This window comes from Ptychodera flava, chromosome 1, assembly GCF_041260155.1.
Source record: "Ptychodera flava strain L36383 chromosome 1, AS_Pfla_20210202, whole genome shotgun sequence".
NCBI classification, from domain to species: Eukaryota; Metazoa; Hemichordata; class Enteropneusta; family Ptychoderidae; genus Ptychodera; species Ptychodera flava.
Genome location: NC_091928.1, coordinates 5,908,205 through 5,926,741, shown reverse-complemented (window position 1 = coordinate 5,926,741; position 18,537 = coordinate 5,908,205). Strand labels below are relative to the sequence as shown.

Genomic DNA, 18,537 nt, shown 5'->3' with positions numbered 1-18,537 from the left:
CACGTTTTTAATCTACTATGTATGTATGTATGTATGTATGTATGTATGTATGTATGTATGTATGTATGTATGTATGTATGTATGTATGTATGTATGTATGTATGTATGAATGTATGTATATCTATATGTTTGTATGTAAGCATGTGCTTATATGTGGCATGTGTTTATGTATGTGCGGAAGTTTATTCAGTTTTTTGTTCGAAAGGAGTGGCATCATAAGCTCGTAAAGAGGTACGAGTTACAAATCCTAGCATCACTGAAGTATGCTTTTACTGTCATACACTGCGATTACGTCTAATCCATTTCAAATTTCTCAATCTGGTAGATATCGATGAATGTGCAATAAATAATGGTGGTTGTGAGGTCCAATGTAAAAATACTCTTGGTAGCTTCGAGTGTGGCTGCCCCCATGGGTTTAAACTCTTACCTGATGGAAAAACCTGCAGAGGTAAGTTGAATTCGTTCTGCATACCTGAAGGGCATCATAGAAATAACATGAAGTCAAAGTGAATATTTGGCAAAGGTATAGACGCTTGCATTCATGCCGATGGAAGATTCACTCAAGCAATGCGTTACTACGTTTTAAACAGTGACGGCGTGTTTCTTCATTTAAGTTTCAGTGACGCTAGTGTGAGGTATTCCCAAATTGATATTGCGAGGGACTTGTATGATTCTGCGTGAATACACTCCACAAATGAGGACAACGTTACAAAACATACACATACAATTCTTAGAGAGTAGCAGCAATCATTAAAATTTCGCACCAATAATATTGTCCGTCTTTCTGTAGATATAGACGAATGCGCCATCAATGGCACGTGCGACCACACCTGCGTTAATGCACCTGGAAGTTTCGAGTGTTTTTGCGACAGAGGGTACCAAGAGTATGGCATTACCCATTGTGGAGGTAATGCGTTACAATTTTAGGAGGCATTTTCGTACGATTATTTTAAATTTTCACAATCGCTGTCTGTTTCTTTGTCTCCCTCTGTCCGTCTGTCTGTATGGCAGCTAGTTTGTAATATGTCTGTCTGTTTGTCTGTCTGCCCCTTCCCCCCCCCTCTCTCTCTCTCTCTCTCCCTCTCTCTCTCTCCTCTCTCTCTCTCTCTCTCTCTCCTCCTCTCTCTCTCTCTCTCTCTCCTCTCTCTCTCTCTCTCTCTCTCTCTCTCTCTCTCTCTCTCTCTCTCTCTCTCTCTCTCTCTCTCTCTCTCTCTCTCTCTCTCTCCCGTTAAGGACGTCATCCTCAATCGCAGGAGGGTAATCAGTCTATTAACTGTCTATCTATAACAGTATCTGCCTATCAATCTGTCAGTCTATCTACATTATCTATTGATCTGCTCCCGTCATCATCCATGGTTCCACGAATCACTCCGGTGGCATTGGTGAACACTGATCTATTGATCTATTGTCGATCCATTTATTTACCTATCCACCCATCCATCAAGCAATCCATCGGCAATTCTGTGAATCTTTACGTTGATATGTTTATATGGAAATATGTAAATATTTATGTAGTGTATCTGTCTGTTTTACATGAACATGCCCAAAACCCCTGATTCTCATTCGTATACCACTTAACAGATCGAGATGAATGTTCCATAGGCAATGGTGGGTGCCAACACAGATGTGTAAACCTTCCCGGAAGTTATCAGTGCGAATGTCGCCCTGGGTATAAACTACACGCTAATGGTAAAGACTGCATGGGTGAGTAAACTCAGCGCTTTCCTTGGTGTCAGCACCGGCAGGTGGAAGATAGCAAGTGTGTTGTGGAAAAGATGTGGCAAACGTTTAACTTTACAGAAAACTGCAATATATACTGAATCACGTGAACATTTTCAGTTCATATCTGGTTCTTTCTCGTTGTTGTCTCTGCTGTCATTGTCGTTATTGTGGCCGTTGTTATTTACTTGTCCATTTCTTTATTTGCGTGACAGAGGCTTCCTCCTGCACGCCCTTGAAGCAACCTGCCAAGGCTATCCTGAACTGTAAGAAGGTTAACAATGCAGATGTCTGTAGTCTGTCATGTGAGTACAACGCCCACTTCGTTGCCGAGTCAGAGGACACTTTCAGCTATAGTTGTGGAGACATGACAGGTTTCATCTGGCCACACGAAATGTCAAACTCTTCGATGCCGTCGTGTTCGGGTAAATATCGTTGTCACCTCTTATTTTAAACATTTCCTTTTTCTGTACGTACCAGTGCACCATTTACGACTGTTCTAACCTCGACGAATTCGTCACTTCCGATACGTGCCAAATATGTCACTACAGACGTGTGTGTAGATTCAGTACGTCCATTGAGTACCCATTTTCGTTGTTTTCGCCAGCCTGAAACATCGTTTCTGTTGAGTTATAACGCTCACCAGAGACAGATCTCCTAAATGTTTACAATGCTTCTCTGATCTGTCACTTGTGTGAGCTCACTTTGAAGCTCTTGGAGTGAATAAATATTACGAAATCAAAAATGCTATTGTACTCCATAGTTATAATAGATAACAGCCTGAGATTGCGGCCATGTTGAACAAAATCTGCATGGTTTTATAATGTTGTATTAGAAAGGGAATGATTGCACGTTTCCTTGAAGAAAGTGAAGTCTTTCACTTTCCACTTGCATACTACCCTAAATAGCCGGACATGTTAAACTTTTGGACACTTTTCTTCCTAGAGGACGTAGATGCCCCATCCTTCAAGAAAGTTGCAGAGTTTTCTTTCTCTGCCGATAAGTGTCGTCTGCGCAAAAGGACCAATGAGCGTTTCCAAAGTGCATTGAGTAAGCAACTCTCAGGTATGGCAAGTTTTGCAACTAGCTGAACTCTCATTTGCTTTCAAATTTTCAAATATTCTGTCGCCGACCGCAATCCACATATTTAATGATGAAGAAGATGGTTCATGTATGAATGTAGCGTTGTTCTGAATCAAATAAAGTAAAATACTGAGACAATTTATCATGCCTACCTCATAATGTCTTACACGGAGCCTTTGTTATGGTTTGTTTGCCTTCATTTTTCAGAGCAAAGACAGCATCCGTGTTCTGATTTGTGTCAGATCAACTCCGTTACTTTAAAATGCGGAACTCGACGGCGCGACCGTAGAGCTAGGAAAAAGGCTGGCGCCATGGTAACTGCTGAATTCGAAATACAAATGAACGCTGAAACACCAACAGGTATGGAAGCCTACATTGTTCCTTAAACCGTATCGTATCCGTCGCTATCTAGTTTTAGCAATAAACTAAAAGGACAAAGCCACTCACTTTGATGAGTTTTATCATGAATGGAAAGATTAAACATGTACCCGATTATTATGCATGCATTATTTTGTAAGTTAATATACAATTTTTACCGCAAAGTCTAGACCGTTTGCCCATGCGCATATTTCTGTTCAATACCATAAATAATTTGTTCTGCATCGGTGCGAGCGAGAAAAACAGAAGCTTTTGATTCAAAATTTTCCATTTCTGATATTATCCAATGTCATAATATAGCCATGACTTTTACAATGTATCAAGATACATCCTTACAACAGTCATATTACAACCATTGAATCATGTGGTGATGTAAAATTGTATTTTTTTGAAGCATACAGTTACGGCAATGAGCAGGCTGTGTGGGAAAATTGTCAATAATGGCATATTCATTTCTGTGTGAAATTTTCTGTGTGTTTTTACTGCTTACACCCTGGATAGACTACTGGCTGGCTAAAGAGGGGAACTTTTGTTCTTCAAAACTACATGAGTGGCACAACTGAAGCGTGTTTTACTAGTCGTCATCAATTGGGTTACAAAAACATCTTTTATTCTCGTTATAGCATGGTCAGTAGAGTTTCTCCACTGTGGTTATAGTGACTACAGATTTATATTGTAATCCTTATGATTAAAGTACAATACGTCTCGGCGACAGATACTAGGACTCTCAAGTTTTTCCAATACTTTGCTGGTCTGTCGTTTGAGGGGGCTCATTTTGAAGCTCTTGGAGTAATTAAAGTTTTGCTCTTAGCGATTTGAAAATGGAAACTTTAACTTTTCCCCGTAGAGTTACCACAGGGAGTACGGTCATTAGTTTGAATTTCAAATATCGGTATATGTTGAGTCGTCTGTTTCTCTAATATCAAAATGTGCACTTTGGCTCCCTGATTTTTATTCATGATTGAGTAAAAGAATGATGGACAGTCTCTCCGAGGTAAAGTTTGAGCAAACTGAAAGCTCAAGTATTTCAGTTTCGATGCACATTATTACTACCCGTAATTCTTCCTCGCGGCATATCTAGGATACTTATCGATGGCTTTTTGCTGTTTTTCGTTCTATACTGAACAAGACTGCTCCTTTGCTAATAGGCTAATGTTTTTTTATTCCCCAACTAGACGACTGCAATGTGAAATGTGCGAAAAAGAGGGCTAGGCGGCGTCTGAAACGAACCATGAACACCCTCAGGCGGTCGATCAACAAGAAGCAGTTTCTGATTAAGTTTTCTGGCATAGAATATGAAGTGGTGAGGAAGTCTTTGCGGCCGTCAGACGATCAACCTTTCTGCAAGCTAGGACAAGTGTACGGAGAAGACAAATGCGGTTAGTATCATGCGCGCGGGTTAGGTAGGCTAGGCTTATACACGATCCCCGTTTTACTTGACCGTACATCTTGAAAACACAGCCAGAGACGCAGGTACTTTGGCACAATATTGATAAATGTCAATGTTTCCATAAGCATTTATGATGTACGAAACCCAAATAAAAGAACTACAAGCATCTAGCGAGATAAACGTGGCACTTCATTAAATGATCGTGCTCGTAGAGCAACCGCACTTTAACACTTTCACAACCACAATTTGGGCCAAATCCATTGTAATCAATGGTGATTATGGATTTATATACAGGGCATTGGACGAGCAGGTTACACCCCTCACCGTATCTAAATAAGCAACCGATGAGTTGTTATGGGGACAAATATCATTTCCAGTCTTTCAAAGGTCAATACGACGTGTGCATTAAGACTTTAACGGGTTTGTTTTAAGGCCTGTAAGAAGGCTGCTTATCTTATATTTTTAAAATTGATAATCTTAAACAAGCTCAGCACCTCCTTTAATTTCTAATATTTTGAATTTTAGATTCGGATTTTCACAGTACCTAGAGCTCCAGGAATGAATCTTAATTGTGCCAGGGATTCCTGGTCTTGTCCAAGATATTGAAAGGTTAACGCAACGTTTTAGGGTAGGCAATAAGTTGCCATAAAAGCAAGCGAACTTATGCAAATTTGAATTTCAATCAGTGAAGTTAACTGATTGCTCTCACCTTCTATGCAAGCATGCTCTGCAAATTCGAGACGACCAAACTAACATATCTGTATTCAATAATCGCAAAGTAAAACTGGTCTTTTCCTTTTCACTGGACAGTCGCCTGCAGTGTGGGTACTTCCTACGACATCGACGGAAATACGTGTGTACCATGTCCTGCCGGCACGTATCAATCAAAGGAGGGCCAGCTATCGTGCAATAAATGCCCAGAAGGAAGCAATGGAATTGTGGGAGCTCGTAACATCTCAGAATGTGGTAGTAAGTATGCTCGTAACATCTCAGAATGTGGTAGTAAGTATGCTCAGCCCAACTTTATGCGGTGCATTTCATGAAAAAGGATGAGTGAATTTTTTATTGTCCTTTCCGAGTGTAATGTTATCGTTTGCTATGATTGTTTTCTTTCGTAACAACTTTGTCTCCTCTGATACGTATTGTCACTGTGAGAGCCATAGCTATAACATTTTCCTCCTTTTTACATAAAGTATTCTTAGCTTTGGTCTCTTATAACATCACGGTCGTCTACCTCCTTTCAAAAGTTGTTGACAGTCGCCAAAGCACCATTAACACGATTGGAACTAATTTGGGATAATTGGATGGTGAAGTAATGTCGATTTCATCTACAAATGTAACCGCATCTGCTTTTCTTTTTAAGTTACACACTTGTTTTTATGAGTAATTTGCAATATCGCAACATTTAGCTATACGGCACCTAACATTTTTGAGAAATTTGAAAAATATGAAGATCCAATTATCCCAAATTAGTTTCAATCGTGTTCATTGTTTGCCCAGTAATATCTCTGTGAAAGCGTATTAGATCATGGGTATTGAGTGAGTTTTGTAATTCTATCTACAGAAAAAGAATTGGTATGCGAGGAGGCCCTAATCACTAATTTGAAAAATCCAACTCTTATTTTGTGCAGAACACCTCTGTAGTTTTGATTTGTATTCTTTTCTAGAAGAGAGTTTTTTCCAGTTCCCTCAATACATAATTCGATTCCATGACCCGGTATCATTCCCAGCCATCGTCTGCTACATGCAACGATAGTATTGTTGCTGTGTTTGATAACTTTTTCAAAAATTGTCGTGCCCCCCCCCCAAAAAAAAAACAACCACTTCTATTTGAACCCTTGTTTTAAGGCTCAAAGCTGGATTTCTGTCACTTTTTTGTTTTCTATGTCAATTGCAAATTTTTATTCTTCTGTCGTAAGCATGTTGAAACACCTACTATTTAGCTTGTAAACACAGCACCCGTATGTGTATATTGCAAAGTTATTGTTTACATTGAATTCTAGTCTGCGGCAGAATTCACTTGTCAACAATGATTATGCAATTTGCACATGAGCAGGCTGAGTTGCAATTCTGAATGCTATGCATCTCAACATGCTGTCTGGAGTTTAGCAAGAAATCGTAGTGGACAAAACCATAAAATAGCGAAAAGAATCATCAAACACGATTGGAACTAATTTGTGATGATTGGATCTTCATATTTTTCAAATTTCTCAAAAGTGTTAAGTGCCCTATGGCTGAATGTTGCAATTATATTACAAATTACTCATAAAAAACAAGTGTGTAACTTAATAAGGAAAGAAGATGAGCTTACATTTGCAGATTAAACCGACATTACTTCACCGTCCAATCATCCCAATTCAAATTAGTTCCAATCTTGTTAAGCTAGTGGCTCTTTAAGATATTAATCTTTTTAATCATTGCACAGGTCAATGCTCCCCTGGCGAGAATTCAATTGACAGTTTCAAACCATGTACACCGTGTATACTCGGCACCTACCAACCCGAACCGGGCAGGACGTCATGTTTCCCGTGCGGTGCAGGTTTAACAACGAACGCCGTTGGGAGCACTAACTTCGCAGACTGCACAGTGAGAGGTGATTAGCTTTATAAAAATCCAGTTTTGTAGTTCTTTATGTCACTAAACAACCCGTAGCTTTTCTTACGTAAAATAAGAACGACACTAAATTATAAATTGTCAAAGATTTCTTTTCGAAAAGGCGGCCCGAACGGTGTATCCTTTGATATTGTAAATATTGATCGCAGTTAATTTAAACAGATTTAGAAAAAGAGCTGTTTGATAATGTTTTGTTTGTATTTGAATACAGCAACACGTGCCTCATTAATTTACCATGGTGATTAGTCAAACGTCTTGGAATTTGCTTACTTGGTTTCATATTCGATATCTGGCAAAAGTATAGTTTTACATCGCTGGCTGAGACTTTGTTATGGAAAAATATTGCTTTCCGGTGAATGAGATACTGTAACATATGTATAATCTTTTGTCCGAGTTCTGAACTCTTCCTTGTAGATTCAAATTTGGTGAATTGAGGTTATTTCCATCTCATAGAGAGGCAGAACATGTTCTTTGCGCACCATTACGCGCATGCTACAAATGTCAAAGTTAAAGCTTGTATGTCGACCCTACCGACAGAGACCTTTCGTACACATAAATGTTACTGATAAATAGACTCTCTCTTGCCTATTTCTTCCTTGCCGAAACCATATTTTCCATCATTGCAAACAGAACGGTGTGTGCCCGGCAGTTACTATAATATCTCCACACACTCCTGTCAGGAGTGCCCGATAGGAACTTACCAGCCAGACTTCACCCAAAACTTTTGCATCCGATGTCCTGGTAGCACGACCACCGACGAACGGGGCGCCTCTGAGCCGACCGCTTGTAAAGGTAAGCGCCCTCAACGGTGTGAAATCATGTTCACCGAATGAGATCTCGCGTAACTGCCTTGTCACAGAATGTGACAGAACAAGTCTTCGCTTTGTTGAGAGAATAAATTTTGTCAAAACGATGTATATAATTGAAATATGAGCATCACTTGTATTAAAACTCCATAATGGCTCTAACATCAATGTATGTACGCAAAAATGTACCCCTTCTGGACCATAACGGCCGACAGGAAACTTTGCACAAACATAATGTACATTCAATATGTTGTGCAAAGTTTCCTTTCGTCCATAATGGGCCGGGATTAGGTTCATTATTGCTATTATTTATGGTTTTGGCAATGCTAGTGAATTAGTAGATGTAGAAAACATTTTTGGCCACAATACTTTATAATCCGATACGTTATCAGTAATAATATGCGGGGATGACGTCACAAATTAACTGGTACTGACATAGCTGTAATATAATTTCACATATTTTATTCTGTTTGTGAAATCACAGTCTCTCCATCACGATGGTAGAGGAGTTGCGGTTAAACGCAGTTTTTGTTCTACTACCTCATAATGTAAACATGCTTAAACCTCTGAGCAGAACGTCTGTCTGCGTAATGGTTATATAATAAATGTTGTAGTTGACAACCGAGTTTCAGTCCGGGCCAGATTCAATTTTTCAACAATAGTATTGCATAATTTGTTCCTTTCAGTTGTGTTTCACTTCAAGTTTTTATTACAATACACCTTTGAGAGAAGAAGCGCTGTTTGTTTTCAAGAGCAAAGACCGATGACAATGTCATTATTTTATTCATACTAATTTTGCACTTATAACGTGACAGATCGAACGTGTGGGGGCGTTATCGACGATTTTACCGGCTACATTGAGAGTCCAAACTACCCTGGGGATTACCCAGCCAATATTGAGTGCATATGGAGCATCGTACCGCCCAAGGGAAGGCGCATTTTAGTGGTGGTACCAGAGATCTTCTTAGAGAACAACCAAAATGACCCCTGCGGTGATCAGCTTGTCATGAGAAAGTCTTGTAAGTAGACGACTTTCGATAGATAAGATAGTAACATGATCGATTTCCTGCATAGGTATTTTAATTGATTGATTGATTGATCGTTCGATTGATCGACTGATCGATTGATTATCTACTTACAAAAACCTGATTTGATTTAATCATTCGGCCGGCCACCCATCTCATTTGCTGCAAACTATTTCTCCTTTCGAAGTGAACTCGAAAATTGGCGGTGTTATGTGCTACCAGACGGTAACCAAATGACATAAGAACAAAGACATGTGTTTAGTAACAATAGGAACATATGATATAGGTCTAAAGATCGAAATAGCGAAAAATTAAAACTTCGTATCTTTTAGGGACCATTTACTGTTAATAAACTTAATGGGATGTGAAATTCATTGCATTTGACCTCAGCCCCTCCCCCGCCCCCAAGTGAAAGTTTAGAAAGTGAAATCCGTCTAAGAAATATGATTTGGACTCCGCCCACACACGATAAATTGTTTAAGTAATCTAAAGAGTAAAATTTGGAGAATGGGGTTTTCCTGGGCGAATTGCCTTATTAAGAAATTAAATTTGCAATGTTACATATTCTGACCAACAGCCAGTCCCTACTCGGTGACTACGTATGAATCCTGTAAGGCGTACAGTGTGCCCATTGCCTTTACGGCTAGATCACGCAGGCTGTGGATCCGCTTTAAAACCAACAGTGACGTCAGCGCAAAGGGTTTTCAGATTCCATATGTGACCTATGATGGTAGGTATCTTTAGGAAATTTGACGAATCCACGTCCAGTAGTGTATTCCTCATCTGGTGTCGGACTCTCAAACTTTTACAATACTATTTTTTGTCTATCACTTGTGGGGGTTAGCAAAAAAGTTTTCATTGCCTATTTTTGTGAAATTATTTTTCCTCTAGAGGGTTAACACTGTGATGGCAGCCATTGTGAACCGAAAGTTTTGGTTTTATAATCTGGTAATATGTTTACCTCATGTTTTGACACGGATGTCCCCCTTTCCGTTCCTATCATGAATGTAGCTGTGCGTTTTTTGTACATTCTGTAAATGCGCAATAAAGTTGGCGAATGCGAGTGATTCTTTGTTACATCTGTCAACGTAAATATGATTGCTACAAGAATGAAAAAACCCACAAAAATTGGGAGGATCTGAATCTCTTTACATTAAACTGCTGATTTTTTTTTTGCCGATGTACAGAAAATTATCAAGATCTCATCGCAGACATTGTCCGTGATGGTCGTCTGTATGAATCGGATCACCATCAGGAAATACTCAAGGTAATTCGTGTTTTGTTTCGTTCTCTCATGTCGTCTGATCGATTGAAGGGTGTTTGCTGCTTATTTTGCAGTTACCGTGCATTTTTAAATCACATTCATTGGCCACAGGTACAAGTCCGATTCCGAAAATGAGGTCGCATAAACCAGCCTGGGGAGTGTATATAACAGAGACAGAGAGAGAGAGAGAGAGAGAGAGAGAGAGAGAGAGAGAGAGAGAGAGAGAGAGAGAGAGAGAGAGAGAGAGAGAGAGAGAGAGAGAGAGAGAGCTATGTCGATTGTATTGTAATTGCATTTACGTATTATCTTCAACGTGTTTTGGCTCTCAAACGATATGAACGCCCCACGTTGCTCTTCTTTTCGTCAGTATGTGCTAATCTTCATGCAAGACAAATACGCGATAAATCAATTCCATACTACCTTCGTTGCTTCAATGCTATTTTACAGTGTCATTATGAGTTAAAGCGTTAAAGTGAAGTTGCGGACAAAAAAGTCTTTGAAATTTTTTAATTGGTCGATATTGGCTGATCACACATACACTAGGACGCACTCACTCCTCCGAAACGTTAAAACAACACTTTCCGGTCACGCTTCTATGTGACGAAGGAGTAAAATATTGTTGTTCGCGTGGCAACAACACAACTGATAACAGACCAAGGGCCAAACACTCTTGGGAAATTGATACTCAGACAATCCATGGTCCCGCCACAAAGGGCTCTCATGCACTTTTTTGTCGAAATGTATGCTTACTTTTTATATTATTGAGGTTTGTTACATAAAGAAAAATACAGGAATTCCTTGAACTGATCAGAAGTATCATTCTAAAGACTGCCTAGGCCGATGTAAAAATTCTTAGACTTTATGATAAATGGTGTTTTCTCGTCTGATAATCTCCCAGAAAATGCCAAAGGGCATTCGTCTTCTCTGAAAATTCTGAAGTCTATGATCTCTAATTTTTGGAGTACCAAACCATCCCGGTAGCACTGCTGTCTCAGAGAATTCAATTTGTGCACCAAGATCTTCCATTCACTTTTGTGAAAAATACGTAAAGTTATCATTGAGAGGAACACGCCATCAACGGTGACTCCGATGAGAGTGAAACGTAGATTGAATTCCAGTTTCTATCGCATTTCTATAGCAGTCAAACACAAGCATTCACAGAATGTGGTAAACAAGAGTTTGAAGAATTCCACATGTAGTTCCTACTGCCATCAATTTTCAATTTGTATGTTTTTGTTGTTTTTTTCTAGGACAAGGGACTCGTTGCGGCATTATTTGACGTCATCGCCTTTCCGGAACATTATTTTACAAAACAAGAAGACTCGAAGACCATGTTTCCCAAGTCCTTCATTAAACTTCTTCGTTCCAAAGTTTCCAGATTCTTCAGACCCTTATGATATATTGAGTCTATTCAAGAACAGTTTTAGAGTTAAATTCAAGTTATCTTTCAAAAAGTGAACCTGGAGTTATTTTTATTGCTTGTGTCAAATTGAACGTCCGCCTACCCTGAGAGTACGAGTCTTTCCCGCCCTCGTGGTGACCCGCAGCAAAACAAATGTACATTTCTTTTTTTCCCGCGCTTTTTAATTTTGTGTCTCCAGCGTGCTCTAAGATAGCACCGTTTAATAACAGCGGACAGTGGATGCACGCTAATTGCTACTTCAGGAATTTTTACCGGAGTCTTTCCCGTCTTTTTCCTGGACAGAATCTAATGTTCACAAACATTTTGTCTTAAACAGCATACAACCACAATTTGGTCACAAATTCGCTGAAAGTTAGACAACTCAGGAGGAGAAAGTTTCCCGCCAACAGTTTGTGGCCTATATCAAATTTACTTTATCGCAAAAACTTCTCCACGTGTAGCAAAATTCTTAGAGAAAGCTCGTACCTTTTTACCTATTTTTTTGAAACAAGAAAAGCAGAAGAACGAAATTCCCTCACCCTCTTGGGACGCCGGACATGTTTTAAAAAGACGTTTGTAAGTCAAAAAGTGGTTTTCTTTGACAAGGTTAAGACCTTACTATGAATTGTACAAAGTGTAAAGATAATCTATTTGCGATCACTCAAGAGTTGTTTTGAGCAGACGACTAAAAGTGACAAAGACTTCGCAATGGCTCTGAAAAATATTTACTTACTTTTGTATTGTATTTGTTTTTCATACTCAACTTATATTTACTTAGTTTTTGTTATTTGTTTTGTTATGTGCTTCTGTTTTTATACTCTCATTTTTAGTAATATTGAGGAGATATCTCAGTCAAAATATATTTTTATTCCACGCATTTCTGACGTGGCTCTTAAGAGTTCATCATAGACAATTTTTTTTAAATATATATATTTTATCTTGAAATAATAGTAATACTTGGGTAAGGCTTACTCCACGTTATGCTACGCAATTTACGACGATTCTAGTCAAAAGTAATGAATAGTTTAAACTTTGTGAAAACTTCCATTTCTCAATGTATCCGATTAACGTGTTCAAAGAAAGTGACATCCGTGATGAGTGAAAGGTCTGGTTTGTTTTAGTGATTATTGGCGTAACCAGCTTGGAAAGCTTGCAAATTGCGAACTTTTCTTCTAGAATAGCTGGCATCTTGCTTGCTGACGTCACTTTGCCTTGTTGTCATAGATACCTTGCATTGTATGTAAACCCACGGCACAGACTGTTATAATAATAGCCCAATTATTCCTGTCAACGTAGTGTGAGTTAGATTTTATGAAGATGTTTTCAAATAGAATAAAGGCTTATTTAAATACTATTTATGGTAGATCAATAGCTGATAAATTACATATTGTTTAACAACATAAGAAACTATAGATCTGTCTGTCGCTAATTTTATCCCGTTAGTTTATAGCCTGTTAATGTTTATACATAAAACCCTAATAAAGTCTGCACTTGGGGGCAGGTTTGGGGAAAACACACGGGACAAAAGGGCGTTTTCTTTTTTGCTACTTTATGAGCTATATATAGGAGACTGAGTCATATCAAAGATGTATGCTATGTCTTTTGTATCAGTGAAGGTGTTGTTTTTATAACATTTAAGGTAGAATGCGCCTCGGGGACAGATATTTGAACTCTCACATTTTTACTATGCAGTCTACCGCTTGTGAGGGGTTCACTTTGAAGCTCTCGGAGTCAATAAACTTTTCACCGTCTTATTTTTTTCACAATAAAACATCTGTCTTACAGTGATGGCGATTATTTAACATTTCAAATATCGGTATGAAATTAAGGTAGTTTGTGTCCAAAATGTGCACGGTGACCCCTGATTTTTGTTTTGATTTTGAAAGAGAAAGGTTGAAAGTTTCCTTGTATTGACGTGACGAAAGGTTTAGTAAAAGTTTAAGTTAAGATAGAATGTGCCTCGGAGACAGATATTCGGACTCTCAAACTTTTACGGTTCTTATATGATCTACAACTTGTGGGGGTTCATTTTAAAGCTCTTGGTGTAAGAAAACTTTTTACCGGCGTAATTTTTCGAAATTAAAAAAAAATCACTTTTCACCATAGAGTTAACACAGGGTTGGTGGCCATTTTGAATTTTAAATATCGGTAAATGTTGAGTTATTTGTTTCTCTAGTACCAAAATTTGCACGGTGACCTCCGATTTTTATTCTTGATTTTGAAAGTGAATGGTTGAAAGATTTCTTAAGGAAAGTTTGAGCAAAAGTTTAAGTCTTTCACTTTCGAGATGCATACCACCTTAAGGCGCATACTACCTTGAATGAAATACGACAATGAAAGTTTGCCCTCATTCCAGATTCAAATCTGACGACATACAACCTTTGACACAACACTTTGAGACTTTGCATATCTGGAGTGTTTCATCACTTAAGGGTATATTATTTTTGATATCTGTAAAAAAACTTAACATTTTGTTTGTCAGTGACCATAAGAACTTTCTCGGCTAGCCGACAACCTATCATTTATTTTTTAAGATATGAGCATAATTTTACGGAAAGTAACTGTAAAATCAAGTTTCGTATGCTATTCGTATTTTATATGAGTTTATTTTCGGACAAAAAGTTATTTGGCTTTGCAAATCAAACCAATTCAGAAAACGTCAAGTCAACCGTTTCTGCTCTTGCAATACATGGAAAATATTTCATGCTTTCATATGTATGCAAGGGATATGCTCGACTTTCTTTTGCGTAAAATTATGCAAACATTTTATCGTTAAAACTACAGTGTATTTTGACAAGTTTCTAATAAAGCACCTTCCTTACAAACGTATCTGGTCTTTTGGTGTAAATTGAGAAGAAGAAAATTATGATTCAGCGTACAAATGGCGCGTTGATGAACTTTTTGGCGTATCAATTGTTTCCAAATTTTTTCTCGTCTATTGGTTGTGCGGACCCGTCTTAAACGCTGTAACGCTAGTAAATATTTCATGAAAATTGAACATGTATTTCCCAACGATAAATCTGTGCACGATTTTGGATTATAAAAGATAATGGTTTCATGGAGAGAGGGGAGAGGAAAGGGAGGGAGTGAGATAGATGAGGGAGAGAGGGAGGGAGGGAGGAAAAGACGGACAGACACAGAAACAGACAGGCCGACAGTGAGAATACTAGTGAGTGCTGTGTGTTTTTGAAGTGCACTATATTTGTATATATGTTTGTTTTATAGTTACTCGAATGTGTACCTAAACTGGTAGAATGACTGTTTGATTTATCCATCGGGCAAGTGATCAAGCTGTGCATATAATCATTGTTATTTCTGTTGCTTTCAGAGAAGCGATTGCTAATTAAACAGCCTGTGTAAGAAATACATTTCCTGCATGTCTATCGTCGTCTATGATTTGTTTGGTTTACAATATCTCTATAAAGGAACACATTTTGCCTAGGAAAGCATCATCTTAAAATGTCATTTTTATCCTTGTGACCAGTGCACGTTCTCAATAAAGTACAAACGAAAATCATGACTTGATAATACAAAATCACAATGTTACATTAATGCCGTGCGTGTGTGTTACCATGGTAAATTAATCAATACTTTCAAGTACTATGCGATGGAGGAGGACAATTAACTTATTGGAGGAAAAAATTTGAATCTCACGTGAGCCCGTCTCAATGCGGCGATAGCTTTTTAACATGGCGCATTGTCAAGGTGATAAACTGCAACGCAGAGACGATTTGACAATGAGTAGCCCTCATTTAAAAGAGGACAGGGGACGTAATGAATGTTTCTGTCCAAAGTTAAATGTTATTGCTACGACCATGTTTACGCAGTCACAAAATCACGTTGGTACGGCACAAATTCCCACCAGAGTTATCGCGGAATGTATTTATTAGTGGCTTTGTACCCTGGACCCCTCTCCAAACTAAGGTGGCGCTGTTAGGATTGCTGACACGACTGCGGATAAGAATAACAAAATCCACGTTGAGGTGTTTTGGCGTTTAGTGCTCAGATCCCAAAAGTATGTCGCTAAATCATCGTATCTACAGTGTAAATTGTATCATTTTGCATTATACTGTTATTTTTGCTACAAACAGCTATATTATGATACATATCACTGTCGCATTCATTAGCGTTCTTTCGTTTACAAGAATATGATAATTCATTGTACGTTTTGCCTCTGCAGGTCTTAGCCAATTGCTTGACTGAAATCATTGTTATTATTAAATCATTGCCAGAGAGCCAATCAACTACGCAAAAGTCTTAGTTTCAGGATCCTTCTGTTGTCAATCTATCAATCAGATATAATGTTCCGAACTCCTGCACATCAGCTTGGAGCACCACCCTATGCAATGTATCGTAGAAAGCATTACAGGTCTAATAAATATTAGTAATTATTCGTCACTTAATGCCTATTTCTTGGCTCTCCCAATGGAATAATGGGGACTACGCATTTCAATTGAAACTCATTTGTTTTGACCTTAAACCCCTCCCCTCTTCTTCTCTCCTAAGGGAAAATTTGAAAGTGTAGAGCGAAAATTGGGCCCGAAATTATGATTTGAACTTCCCCTAAACACGACAAATTACTATGTTAGGTTGGAGGGAAATTTGAGGACCTGACAAGATATTCGTAAAACTAAACTGTAATTGAATGATGAGCTTCCAAGGTGTGGCATATGCCTTGTACAATATAGTCTACATAAACCATCTCCCTATCTAACTAATAGACGCGTTTTTCAAGCTTGTTTTGTAATTGTCCACTTCGGCTGCCCCTAATCGCTGAATAAGTAGCTGCCATTTTTCAGCTGTTTTGCCGAGCCTTTGATGTTTCTGTGTCTGTGAATAACAGACCAACTCTTGCCATTTCTTTTGTATTTTTAGCAGTGTGAATTTTAAAATTTCCGTTTGTAAGACACAAAAAAACCGTCCCACCGTATGCAGTATACAGGGGTGGAATGAGTCGGAGGGAAAATTGGGAGAGAGAGAAGCTAGGAAATCAGGTGATTTGCATACATTTGCATAAATTAACACTTCTTTGTCACGTAACTTACGACTGCTTCACAAGCTAAAATGTGAACCCAACCAATATTTTAATCTTGGGATAACAAGTTAATTAAAATTAAATAAATATTTGCAAAACAAATTATTTTGAGCAAAATACGCTGTGTTGGGTGCATCGCCTCCTTCAAACACACATAAAATTATTGGCGACATCGACAAATAAAATTTTGCTGACATAGTCTCTGTTATCGAAACCCCGTCATACAACACACACCTACCCACGTGTCCGTCTTCACAAAGACGCCCGCGATACGTGTCTTGACGTGACGTTCAGCAGTGACAATTGATATTTTATTTATTAAGCACATTGTGGATTTCAAATTTTATTGCTAACAATTTTGAATTGTGCTAGTTACGAATTGATGGATAATTATCTTACTGCATGAATTGTGATAGTTTACGACCTTGTATCAACAGGTAATGAAGTTTTATGCAAATTGTAAGCCCATGTGTATGTCTTCATATAAACACCCAATACGTGTCTCGCCGGTCAGGTGTGAAAATTGATATTATAATTTTATTTGCGTTAGCTGCTTTATGACAGGGAAAACCTTTTATCTTTATTAGTTTGATGATTTCAATGTATAATGTTGCGTTTCAATTAGGCTAAGATAGTATGAAGTGGGGTTGTAGTGAGGACGCAGTCTCTGCCGACATCTCTGTATGGAACGTTGTCAAAGAAATGAAGACCCTCGTCATCATTAACAGCAAGACAGTCTGTACTTTAGTTGACCTCTGGTCGACCTTCGGTATTCTGTCCGATAGAGAACCGAAGAAGGCTCTTTCTGCCGCACTGATTCTGTCCGACTCTCTCTCTCTCTCTCTCTCTCTCTCTCTCTCTCTCTCTCTCTCTCTCTCTCTCTCTCTCTCTCTCGCTCGCTCTCGCTCTCTCTCGCTCTCTCTCCGGTCATCTAGCTGTTTTTCTGCAAACACGACCCAAAATATTATCTCTAAGGGTAATTCCGAAAAGGTTAATTGAAGTTGAGCTCTTTAGGTGTCCAAGCGATACAGTACCAACGGGAATGTGACCATGACAACGGTGAGTTTGTAGATTAACCTTCCATGGGGATTTCAAGGGAGATTGCCGATTTTTTGTACTTCACAGTAAGGGCGAGAACGTTACAACACTTAATCTCAAGAAAAACTGTGCATTCTGCGAGACAGGTGGTGATCCTTCAGAACATTGAAAGTTCCCCTACTTTGTCTCATGATATGTTGTACTTGCACATGTACAGTGTCTGAATGCAGTGGCGCTGCCTTGCAAGTTCGAGATATCACCTTAGAACCTTCATCCCCGAAAACGATAAGCCAATGTTTTTTCCCCCCAAAGACACTTTATCGGTGCGTGCTTTTTTCATGGAGCATAGGGAGTCCAGTAAGATTTTAGACCAATATGCCGCGGAAACCGTCTCCCACCCGACTGGTTACAACCGACTTTGAATATCGCTTTCGCGCGTTCACCTATCGCTCACCTTTTTTGTACGCGAGGGAAAGTAACAAGCGGGAAAGCCGTGGGCCAACGGAGCCAGTTTACTCAGCTGAAATTGTGTATTGTACTTAAAAATGAAATCTAGCCAGCCCATGGCTTAGTAAGTAGGATATTTCATTATCAGAGAAATGCAGTGAAATTTAATCTTGATGTATCAGAGGAGCTAAATTTCTAACAGTAAAATAGATTTCCGACGAAGCAAAAATCCCTGTGAAATCACAAACTCGAGATGATGAATTAATCCGGGCGATGTAGTTAGTGGTTTGTGTTCTTTCATTTCCCTTGGTGATATTCCGGGATAAGTGTTTTTTTC

The 18,537-nt window shown here is 38.7% G+C and overlaps 1 protein-coding gene across 9 annotated transcripts in view; it reads left to right on the top strand.

Annotated features, from left to right (window-relative positions):
• LOC139124546 (signal peptide, CUB and EGF-like domain-containing protein 1) overlaps nt 1–14,509 on the top strand; it is a 54,135-nt gene extending 39,626 nt beyond the window's left edge. For 5 of the 9 annotated variants that reach the window (XM_070691019.1, XM_070690894.1, XM_070690833.1 and 2 more), the window contains 14 exons: nt 326–448; nt 791–907; nt 1,582–1,704; nt 1,935–2,144; nt 2,665–2,784; nt 3,010–3,162; nt 4,356–4,559; nt 5,381–5,539; nt 6,996–7,163; nt 7,814–7,975; nt 8,805–9,008; nt 9,592–9,744; nt 10,202–10,281; nt 11,529–14,509. In XM_070691019.1, the coding sequence (XP_070547120.1) occupies nt 326–448; nt 791–907; nt 1,582–1,704; nt 1,935–2,144; nt 2,665–2,784; nt 3,010–3,162; nt 4,356–4,559; nt 5,381–5,539; nt 6,996–7,163; nt 7,814–7,975; nt 8,805–9,008; nt 9,592–9,744; nt 10,202–10,281; nt 11,529–11,675 (2,123 nt within the window). In that variant the 3' untranslated portion in view covers nt 11,676–14,509. Of the gene's footprint in view, nt 1–325; nt 449–790; nt 908–1,581; nt 1,705–1,934; nt 2,145–2,664; nt 2,785–3,009; nt 3,163–4,355; nt 4,560–5,380; nt 5,573–6,995; nt 7,164–7,813; nt 7,976–8,804; nt 9,009–9,591; nt 9,745–10,201; nt 10,282–11,528 lie in introns of all 9 variants that reach the window. The other 4 variants (XM_070690955.1, XM_070690772.1, XM_070690712.1 and 1 more) reach the window with 1 other exon arrangement.
• Nucleotides 14,510–18,537: the final 4,028 nt, after the last annotated feature.